Source organism: Schistocerca nitens, chromosome 1 (genome assembly GCF_023898315.1).
Source record: "Schistocerca nitens isolate TAMUIC-IGC-003100 chromosome 1, iqSchNite1.1, whole genome shotgun sequence".
NCBI classification, from domain to species: domain Eukaryota; kingdom Metazoa; phylum Arthropoda; class Insecta; order Orthoptera; family Acrididae; genus Schistocerca; species Schistocerca nitens.
This window is the reverse complement of record NC_064614.1, coordinates 1,149,344,310-1,149,356,471: the sequence shown is the minus strand read 5'-3', so window position 1 is coordinate 1,149,356,471 and position 12,162 is coordinate 1,149,344,310. Positions and strand designations below refer to the sequence as shown.

General features: G+C 35.6%; 1 protein-coding gene across 1 annotated transcript in view; it reads right to left on the bottom strand.

Moving 5' to 3' along the window:
* The window catches only part of LOC126199758 (calcium-activated potassium channel slowpoke), an 872,527-nt gene that overhangs the window by 34,043 nt on the left and 826,322 nt on the right, over positions 1-12,162 (bottom strand). The window contains exons 26-27 of the mRNA XM_049936649.1: positions 9,847-9,959; positions 9,544-9,699 (exon numbers count right to left, since the gene is read on the bottom strand). Of these exons, the coding sequence (XP_049792606.1) occupies positions 9,544-9,699; positions 9,847-9,959 (269 nt within the window). The remainder of the gene's footprint in view (positions 1-9,543; positions 9,700-9,846; positions 9,960-12,162) is intronic.

Below are 12,162 nucleotides of genomic sequence, written 5' to 3'. Positions count from 1 at the left end.
TCTGTTCATTAAGGTCAGAACAGGATTATGGGAAGGCAGGTGCCTTGCTGGCACAGGCAGTCAAATCTATGGAGTATTAAAATCCTCAGATAAAAAAATAAACCATAATGAGGACTATGTAGAATTACCTGTAATTGGAGTATGGATTAAAGGTGCAACTGGGAAACATAGTAAAGTGGTTAAAAGTCAGGCTTTAATAACTTTTACAATTGAGGGAGGGACTTTTACGCATGGATATTTAATAATTCAAGCTCTCTGTGAAAGTCTTGTCCTTGGAATGACATGGATGATTAGTGTGAAAGCAGGTTTTGATTGGGGAGGGCAGAAATTGATTATCAATGCAGTTGATGGAGACTGTATTTGTACTGATTTTGCCGGCCGAAGTGGCCGTGCGGTTAAAGGCGCTGCAGTCTGGAACCGCAAGACCGCTACGGTCGCAGGTTCGAATCCTGCCTAGGGCATGGATGTTTGTGATGTCCTTAGGTTAGTTAGGTTTAACTAGTTCTACGTTCTAGGGGACTAATGACCTCAGCAGTTGAGTCCCATAGTGCTCAGAGCCATTTGAACCATTTTTTTGTACTGATTTTAATAAAGTTAACTATTTCTTATGAGGAGGAGAAAATAAATAGATCACAGTATTAAAAAGACAGTGGATTTGTAGTCAAAGATATTCCAGGATTAGACACAAATTAAGCAGAATTTAAAGAACTTGTAGACACTAAGATTTCAGAAGCAAAAGGGTTAACTGATAATAAAAATGACGCATTGGAAACTTTGTTATGGGATTATAGTGATGTGTTTAGTAATATTCCAGGCAGAGTGAGAGGATATCAGTGTACTTTGCAGCTAAAACCACATCAACCATTCTTTATAAAATCGTATTGTGTACCTGTAGCTAAGAGACCTGCAATTGAGAAAGAATTGCATAAGATGGAAGTTTGTGACATCACTGAGAGAAGTGTTAGCCCAAATTAATAACTCATTAGTCATTGCTTCGAAAAGAGATGGAGGAATGACACTGGTTTGTGATTCTAGGTATTTGAACAAGTATTTGTACAGAGAAACAGATCTATCTGAAAAGGCTGATGAACTTTTACACAAATTTAAAAATATTCAGATTATGTCTAGCTTTTGGAGTTAACTTCCAGATTCATCAGATATCTTTAGCTCCTGAATCTTGTAAATATACTGCCTTTCTTTACAGTGGTAGATGTTTGCGATGTTGTGTAGTACCTTTTGGTCTGAACTCATCTATACTGAGTTTTTAAGAGCATTAGATTATGTACTTGGCTAGGATTGGTAGAAAAACTTACTATTTATGTGGATGATGTTTTGGTAACTGGACAAAGTTAGGAAGAACATTTGAAGTTGTTGAAACAGGTGTGCGAAAAATTCAGAGAATGAGGTATGACCCTGAAACTCAAAAAATGTAAATTTGCTGTCCCTGAACTAAAATTCTTAGGTCATGTAATTGCTGGGAAAGGAATCTTGACAGAGCCTGATAAAATTAAAGTAATCTCAGATTTTCCATCACCACATAGTAGAAGTCTGTTTATGGATTTTATTGATAATTTATGAGTGGACAATGTTTGAATGTATCCTTTTTATGCAATTTATTTATAAAGAGGACTAATTGGATTTGGACCCAAGAATGTCAGAAAGTATTTGAAAACATTAAGAAAGAATTGAATAATCAAAATTTGTTACACAGACCATATTTTTGCCTATCATTTTGTTACACACATATAAGAGTGATTACGGTTTGGGAGCAGAACTATTCCAGGAAATGAAGTTAATGGGGAAATCACACGACACAACTGTCTTTGCAAGTAGAATTCTGTTAAAACATGAGAAATTTTACGCAGTTACAGAGAAGGAATTGTTAGCTGTTTACTGGGCATTTATTAAATTCAGAACCTATTTGTTGGGTCATAGAATAATTGTACATTCAGACCACAAAGCACTAAGCTGTGTGAATACCTAAGGGACCAAACTGCTGAGGTCATCGGTCGCTAGATTTACACACTACTTAAACTAACTTATGCTAAGAACAACACACACACACCCATGCCTGAGGGAGGGCTTGAACCTCCGGCAGGAGGGGCCGCACAATCTGGGATATGGCACCTCACACTACACTACCTACAGGAATGTAGACTATATCACAACAGACTTACCAGATGGGGGATATATCTGCAACAATTTAATTATGAAATTAAATGTATTAAAGGTGTAGACAATGTTGTGCAGATGCATTGTCAAGAATACCATTGGGTGCAGGTATAAAAATTTTGATCAGATGAGGAAAAAAAGAGTTTAAAACCAGATATATGAAGGGTATACATAAAGAGAAAATTAATAGGGTGATGTGCAACAAAATCAGAAGGAACCAAAACCATGATTCGAACTGGAGGTATATAAAAAGTTGTTTAGGCAAGAGAGGTTATGAAAAATTGGAGAGGTATTATAAAGTATACAAAGGGACTCTTTCTGGGAGAACAGATGTGGATTCTGATGACTGGAAGTCATGTCGGCTGGCAGAAGGAGCTGGACAGTAAATTAAATATCTACATGAAAGTGATGGACACTGAAAAAGGGAAAGGTATACACTCGCACACACACACATATCCATCCGGACATATAGATACACAATTACATATGTCTGCTTGTGTCTGTATATGTGCGGATGGATATGTGTGTGTGTGCGAGTGTATACCTGTCCCTTTTTCCACCTAAGGTAAGTCTTTCTGCTCCCAGGATTGAAATGACTCCTTACCCTCTCCCTTAAAACCCACATCCTTTCGCCTTTCCCTCTCCTTCCCTCTTTCCTGATGAAGCAACCGTGGGTTGCAAAAGCTTGAAATTTGTGTGTGTGTTTGTATGTTTTTTATTGTCTCCTATCAACATACCAATGCTTTCATTTGGTAAGTTACAGCATCTTTATTTTTAAATGTAAGTAGTTTGTCACTCTACATCCTAAACTTCTACAGATCGCCAAATGGGTGCATACACACTTCCACTGAAAACACTGGAAAACTCTTAGTTATCACTCTAAGCAAAAGCTGTGCACTTATGCCACTAAGTGACCTAAACATACATACATTCCATGACTCCAGAGACAGTAGTGAACTTCTTAAATATATGGCTTACACAATGCAGCCTCAAATCCAACATGTACAACTGCAAACACCTATCAACAAATAGATCATATATTCACAAATCTATGTTACTTTCACTACAAAACTGAAATCACAGAAACAGCTGTCAGACCATAAGGCAATCAAAATATGCTTAAATTGTATCACCACAAAAGAAAAGATGCAAAGAAATGGGAAAAATGAAGCATAAATGAACAGAACTTTACAGCCCTTAGATTTGAGTTTGAGAAAGAAGGATGGGAAATGCTGGAAAAGATTATTTACTGGATATTGAAACTACAAATTTTATAAATACCTTTTCCTACTATCTCAATATAACATGCCCAGTAAAAAAGACTAATTCCAAAAGTCCATAAAAATGAAGCTGTATAACAAAAAGTATTTTGGTGTCTAGGAACAACAGAAAAATGTTTTAGAGGGTATACAAAACTAGCAATGATGAAATCTTTAAAGAGTATTACAGAAAATACAAAACAATGTATGCCCCCTAATGCACTATAAGTTGATTAATTTAGCCACAGGAGGGCATAAACTAAAAGAAAAAACAAATACTAAATATAACAACACATTGAAAGCATTTATGAGCCCAAATAAATAACTACTGAGCTGTTTCCAGTGAAAGCAGAAACAATACAGATAATAAAAAACCTAAAACAAAAAAAATCACATGGCACTGATAGATTATCATCTATAGAAATTAAATACTGTATATAGGAACTCAAGAAATCTCTTACACAACTCAGTAACACACAATTCCTGAAGGATTTTTTTTTAAATTGCTTAAAGAAGCACTGATGAAACCAGTTCATAGAAAGGGAAAAAGAATATAGACCAGAACATTATAGATCTATAGTTACATAAAAGTATTTGAATGAGCTTATGCACTAAGACTCATTGCATTTATGATGAAATATGAATTAAACAATGAGAACCAGTTTGTCTTCCAGAAAGTCAAATGCACCACAGATGCAGTCATAAATACTATCATGACTATAACCAACTTAGACTCTAAAAGGCAATGTGTATGAGTATTTATGGATCTAATAAAAGCATTTGACTGTGTAGAGCACCAAATTTTAGTAGAAATGTTAGGACTATGTAGCATAAGAGGGAACGCAGCAGACTGGATCCTATTATAAACTGACAAACATAAGACAAATACAGAACCACAAAAATGACACAAGAGAAAATAAGATCTGAGGCAATGACTCTGAACTTCTATGTACCCCATGGATCAGTTCTTGGCCCACTGCTTTTCATTTTATACACAAATCAGACCCCAAACATCATAAATTATGGTAAGATAGTTACTTTTGCCGATGACACAATTCCATTGTTCATGGACAAAGACAAAGAAAATATAGAAATAAAAGCCACATTAGAAATAAATAATGCTATTCAAAGATTTACTGAATTAAATTTGCATAAAAATATTACTAAAATTCTTTGTCTAAATTTCAAACTAAACAGCCTTCACAGTGAAGACATCAACATTCACATAGATGAGTGCAAAGTTGAAAATTTCAAGTACACTAAATTTGTTGGAATAATAATCAATGAAAATTATAAACTGGGATTAACACACTGAATATATAAGTCAGAAAATCATCTTAAAACCACTTGTACTGCCCAAACTCAGCTACCCAAAAGTCACAAATACAGTATTATGAAAATATTGTGAAAAGGATAGTTGCTACTCACCATATAGAGGAGATGCTAACTCACAGATAGGCGCAACAGAATGACTATCATCAAATGAGATTTCAGCCAATGAGGCCTTTGTCAGAGAGAGAAACACACACACACACACACACACACACACACACACACAATCGCAGTCTCTGGCTGCTGTGAACTCAGCAGCCAAGACTGCAGTCATGCGTATGTGAGTTGCATTTGCATGAGAGAGAGAGAGAGAGAGAGAGAGAGAGAGAGAGAGAGAGAGAGAGAGAGAGTGTTCTATCTCTGATGAAGGCCTTCTTGACTGAAAGATCAATTTCTTACTGTCTTTTTGTTGTGCCTATATGCAGCTCAGCATTTCTGCTACACAGTGAGTAGAAACTATCTTTTTCGTAGTAATGTTACAGTCCATCCTGCGTTTTCCATTGTTGAAATATTGTGAAAATGATATACTAAGTACTACTCCTTTCAAGAGGAAGTTAGGGCATAGTTTTATGGGGAGGCACCTGCAAACCAAACATTAATGAGTTATTCAAATTACAAAAAGGAGCAATAAGAATGACAGCCAACCTTAAATTGAGAGAATCATGTAGGCCAACATTTAAAGCTATTTATGATCATAACACTATGGAACATACACGATTTGTCCAGAAAATTCCAGAACATTCTTAATTTTGCACCAATAGTGTGTTGGAGTGAAATGTGGTTGGAATCCCTGCACACATCAGTGTTTAATGTGTAACCACTGTAAGTTCCATTGTCATATGCTGTTACTCATTGTTCAGTGCTGTATTGAGTAGAATGTTGTGTCACACAGTTTGTGAATTTTGAGATGGTAGAGTTAGAGAAGCAAGGCATCTGCATTAAATTTTGTGTGAAACTCAAGAAAACTGTTATGTCTAAAGACTTCTTTCAGTTCAGAATAACATACTATGTTCTGTTTGCTAGTAATTCTCCAAGCCACTCACGTGACTTGTTCATCAAGTGCCAGTATGGAACTGTATTGAACAGGAAGTATTTCCCATAGCCACATGGGTCACACAGACATGCTGTAATCAGTGTTCAACTGCATGCACTCCTGGTGGCAATTTTGGGACAAGAGGCATTTTCCCAGGCCACAATTGAAAGTCAGGGTTCTTTGCAGCAACAATCTGGGATGCTATCTGATGGTCCACCTATAGTAGATGTTTGCTACTAGTTTTTTGGGCCTGGACAGGGTGTCCTACTACTGCTCGAATTCAGGTACTTCTGATGATGGGGCTAAGCACCCATAACTGTGGTAGTGTATAGCAGCTTCTGTCATGCAAGACTTCATTAAGTGTTTTACAAGTGTATTGTATTTGTTTACAATGAACATACTGCACAACAGTTGTGGATGTTCCTCAAATAAAAATGTATATATGATTAGTCTTAGCTGGCATTAAAGCATTTACTGATAGTAGCACAAACAGAATTTGTACAATTAGCATGTTCAATCCCAAATTAACATTTATGAAATAAGAGTTGTCTGTAAATGAATATAGAGTTCTTACATGAATATTCAGTTTTCATACTGTATACGGATATTTAAAATAACCCTTGGTAGCAAAATAATATCTTTGAACACATTATATATAACTTTACTTCCATGGACATGTATTATTTAGCAATAATCGAAATTCCTGGATGGAGCAATAAGTAAAATAAGGAAATGACAACCTCTCACCTACAGAAGATCAATGGATGGAGCACAGAAACACACAATAGCAGCAGTGTTCACACTATCTTTCAAGCTCTAGCCCTTTTTGACTGAAAATACGTACATTCACATGCACAACAAATGACATAAATGGAAGTACTATAGGACTAATTATAATAACTACAAAAAATGTAAGAATCTATGTGTGTTATTTAAAAAGAACAATTGTATCAACCACTGGCGACATCCATACAATGTACATTGTACAACAGAAGAAAAAATAAATAAATAAATATAAATTCCTTAATGTGGCATACCTCAAAAGAACTGCTGACACAGTACTCTTTAAGATGTAGAGTACAAGATTTGATTCTGCTTTGTCAGTCTATTACCAAATTCATTCATTTTAAAAGTTTGGCAGTGATATGGTGCCTACAGAGTGTGTCTGATAAATGTTTGTTATTTCTGTGTGATGTCCTGATAAGTGCAGAAATAATATTTAACTTCTCACAAACTTACATTGACAGTAAAAGATACCTGTAATCAGACGAGACAACAAACAAAACTTTATAACTCGATCCCCTTTCAACTTACATAGAGCAGCTTTCTGCTTCACATGTCTGAATATAAATGCAGCATGATGGCAGAGCTGCAATGAGTGGTGCAGAAGGGTTGGTCTTTATATTGAAGGATGCAACTGGTTCATAGGGCAATGCTCTATTCTGTGTTGTATTAGCTTTATCTTAATTTCTGGAAAATATGTTATTAATTTAAAATCTGCAAGTTGTTATTCACCATGTGTATAATCTTTTGCCAATATGATGTGTGAAATCCATTCTGTGCATCTATTATTTCATGTACACAGATGCTTACCTGTTCTCATGCTCAGTACATCTGATGTCTTATTCTCTTGTCAGCAAACATGAAAAAAGTGTATTTAATGTTCCAGACCATACTAACAGTTACAAATGGATTATGAGCTGAGTGGAGGGCATGCAATGAAATCAAGAGAAAAATCTTTCTTCTGAATAGTTCTCAGTTGCTTGACTGGTCTAGCACCTTTGAGCCCCACCCCCACACCGCCCTCCCCATATATATATTTTCTTAGATGAATAAGTAATTGCAGGACACAAATTGCTTATGCCCAATGTTCATAACCGAGCTGCTATTGTTAAAACTCTTAAAAACCAGCTGAATGGAAAGAGGAAATTTTATGTGACAAGATGCACATTATCTGAACTGGCAAACATGTCTACTTTTCCACTTTTCTCTTCCATAGTATATTTTTCCACATGGGGAATATTTCTTCTTCTTCCAGTTCTGAAAAGTTATGCAGGTTCTGCAATTGTTTCTGAAGTAATCTCATAGGTTATTTGTGGTCATAATAAAAGTAAAGACAATTGACAGTGATATTCACTATATTTACAATACTGATTTGATGAGCATAAAGATCCTGAGATCCTGTAGCATATTTTCTGTGGTCTCTTCACTTGCAAGATGTCCAATTAATGGCTCTTGAGACTCCACTAGCATATATCTGTAAACTGTAACCATTTTTTGTTATGTCTGGATGGAGGATATCACTGGAAGACCTCCCTGAGGCCATCTCAAAATGACTTTGTTGTATGTAGGGAAGTATCATTGACAGAAAATTGTAGGACTTATGCACAATAAAGTAGATCCAGGGAACAGTCATATATTTTGTCATAAGCTCCTTTAGTATTATTAATATTCTACTTTGTATGTTGCCTGTAATGTTTGTTGTATGTATGAATCTTTGCTAAATTACTTCAATATCTAGTCCTTAGGATTGCAATACAAACTGAATTTTATCTTGTAAATACCTAACCATGTCCAATATCCTAATATATATTCTACACATATAGGATTTGAAGGACTAAATAAATAAAAGACAGTAAGTGTGAAAACAACATGTAAGGACCCAGCCAAATTCAGCGGCAGATATTACAAAAAGTTACTATACATCATGGGGTGGTTCACTGTTAATATTTCAAGAACATATACTCCAGGAAGAGTCAAGGAACATACTACCACATCTTAAACATATCATTTGAAATGAACATGACAGTAAGATCAGATAAATACGTTCTCATACAGAGGTTTACCAACAGCCATTCTTCCTACACATAATGAAGTGGTTTTAGCAGTATAAATGTAGAGTGAAGGCAGTAAATACACTTAATATCACTGCCCGTACCTGCCACTAAAAGGTGGTTATTTTAGTCCCTGAGATATGGAACAAAAAGACTTAATCATAACTCTAATAATGCTCAGAAATATATTACATGGTAAATATGACAGGATAGTTATAAACTGATATGTATGGATGAAAATTATCAGTGTCTTGCATGCTGATATTATGGTGAAAAACTGGACAACTGTGAATAGGGCTTGAGTTCTGAGAGTTCTGCACAAACTTATATATGTATATAGATAATAAATCTAAAAACGAAGATGATGTAACTTACCAAATGAAAGCATTGGTATGTTGATAGACACACAAACGAACACAAACACACCCAAAATTCAAGCTTACGGTTGCTTCATCAGGAAAGAGAGAAGGAGAGGGAAAGACGAAAGGATGTGGGCTTTAAGGGAGAGGGTAAGGAGTCATTCCAATCCCGGGAGTGCAAAGACTTACCTTAGGGGGAAAAAAGGACAGGTATACACTTGCACACACACACATATCCATCCGCACATATGCAGACACAAGCAGACATATGACATATGTTAACAGCTGGAAAAAAAGACAGACTGACAAACTTTTTGACAGATGAACATCAAGGTGATCTTATAAAGGTTCCATTTTTACTGACTGATGCATGGAACTCTAAAAACAGTTAAATCATAAATATACACTATTTTATGGAAGAAAATATTAATGCAATAAAAAGAAGGTACAAATAACTGAAAATGCTTCTAATGTGGGACACAGTTGCAACTAATGCAACAAATGCTAAACTACATATAATGTCAAAAATAATTACTAATTAAAAGTATGCCTACCTGTACAGCCCAATACAAAGCATGCCATATGACTTCAGTGCAGCTACAAACAGGTCACCATACTTTCCAGTCTCACCATACTGAGCTAGAGGTCCATCATACAATGATATCTGACCCACTCTGCACCTATCTCTGTTTGATAAACTGTCTGCAGTACTGCAAATGTCAAAATAATTAAGAAGCTTAAATTAGCATACAGTACTGGAAAGTATTTAACACTAATTTTTGTTATTTATTTCCATTTTTACTTAGCGAATACAATAATTTTGAAGTGAAAAGATCAAAACTAATACATATACATACCTGTAACCTCCCCTCAGGCCTGCACCTTCTGCCAAGATAAGCTCCAACTCAGGAGTAGCACCACCAGTTATTAGTGAACGGATGAGTGTCAGTGCATTCTGGTTGAAATATGTCTAAAAATCCGAACAAGATTGTCTGTTTAACACAGTGTATATTGAGATAGTGGACAAAATTAACTAATTAACTAATGAAATGTGTTGAGATCTCTCTCCTCAGCAACTTAGATATTATGGCCCATATATTGTGGTAAAAAATATTACTAATAATTTTACAAAAATCACATGTTAGAAAGCTTGGAATGTTATCGTTGAGCATTCAGCACACTGAAAGTGAGAGAGGGTAATATGAAATTTCAGTACAATAACCCTACTGAAGAAGAAATAGAAGAAACTTTCACTTAAGAAAATTATAAAATTATGAAAAGAATTGCTTCCCAGACTTTCCTTCTGGAGGTGAAATATTAAGTACTGCTGATAAGCATAAGATACAATCCAAACTTTGGACATCATTGATAATAGTATAAAGAAAAAGAATTCCATAAAACATTAAGAAAAAGAAGTTACGCTGCCAGTGAAACTTGCACTATTAAAAATAACAAAGTAAGTGGCATGGGACAAAGGAGAAAAAGTAGCTCGTTAGGAAGGTTTTGTAAAAATGTTTTATATGTAATGGAGAAACCATCACTGCTCATCCTCTAACAAATTTCAGGCTCACAGCCAGTTGCCATCAATACATTTCATGATATTTCACACTGGAACCTGCCACTTTTCCCCAGCCATTGAAGACTGACAAAGATATCCTCCATTCTGCAATGAATAGTATGCTGTGGGTATTATGCACATGCATCAAAATCAAGTTGACAGATGGACCACACTACCTGGCGGCAGTGTCGTCACTGGTGGAACCACAGAACTCAGCTGGCCTCTGCATTACTGCTCACCACTGTCATCAGCAGAGTCTGTCATCTACAATTAGAGCAAATCGTGGAGATGATGGAGGTTCCAAGTACTGTCCAATGGCTAGTCACTATTGTGGTTCACCAGATTTTCTGTCAAGTTTATTTCCATAGATTCTTAATAAAGGAGTCCCAAAAAGACATTACTGTGGGCCAGAATCATTGTTTTATCATACTCCATCAAATGTCTAATGGAATTATAATGCTTAGCAACAGCTGACTTGCTTGGATGTAAAAGGTGAGTGCAGTATTAATGTTCAGTGGAGTGTTTTTTTTCACAGTGCTTGTGGACTGACCTACATAAGCCATGCAAAACTGGCAAAGTATTTTGTAAATTTTGGCCCTCTACAATAACAATTCATCCTTTAATGATCCTAAAAGGTCTGCAATGTCAAGTGGGGGATGGAAAACCATTTTCACTGGAAATCTATGGACGATTCTTGTTATCTTTAATAAAATAATACCCATAAAAGGAAGAAAAGTTAAAGACTTTGCTGGTGTGTTCTCCTCTTTAACCACTTTCTGGCTCTTGGTTTTAACTAATAGCACCCTGTTAATCGGCCAGGTAGAAAATCCATTTTCCCTGAACACTGTCTTTCAGTGAGTGAGGTCTTTAGGCAAACTATCTAATCTGAGACTGTGTGAGTTCTGTGTGCAAATGATTTAAGCACACTCACAGTTTGCAATAGGCGATGACAACTCAACAATTTAAGTACAAAACAGTTTCTGAACTATTCTTAGAAAAGGAGACAATGTAATTACAGTAGAAAGTGGAAGCAACAGTTTGGACCACAAGCTCAATTATACGATTGAGAATGCTTGTCACACCAATGTGAATATTGTGTAGCTCTTTCAGTGGTATGGTAAACACTGTATGAAGCATTCAGTGGACTGTGCTATTGTAGAGCTAGGAGAACTTCTTACAAAAGAGGGGCTTTCACACATGAATGTGACCAATACATTGTGTCCTAATCTTATCAGTTAAAATGTCTTAGTGACTATTAATTGAAATTAATATTTTTAGTGTATCACAATACTAAAAAAATGTTCTTATCTGTGTTACTAAATCACTAAAAGAGTTACCCAATCCAGTTCTAGGCTGCCTATCTAACAGCTTCCAGGAACAACAAAAAATTGATTTTCAGTTTTTATATAATTACTGACCAAATTTAAAATTTTCAAAAGTTGTCATGAAGAAGTATAATCTTATGTTAAAGATTTGACACAGTACGTCAGGTATTCAACTTAGAGAATGTGTATATGTCTTGATGTTGTGCAACTCATGGTGTGCAAATTATCCAGACTACAGCTCATGCTGTGTTTGAAAACAAAAGCACTTAGTGATGTCCAATAAGCTTTAT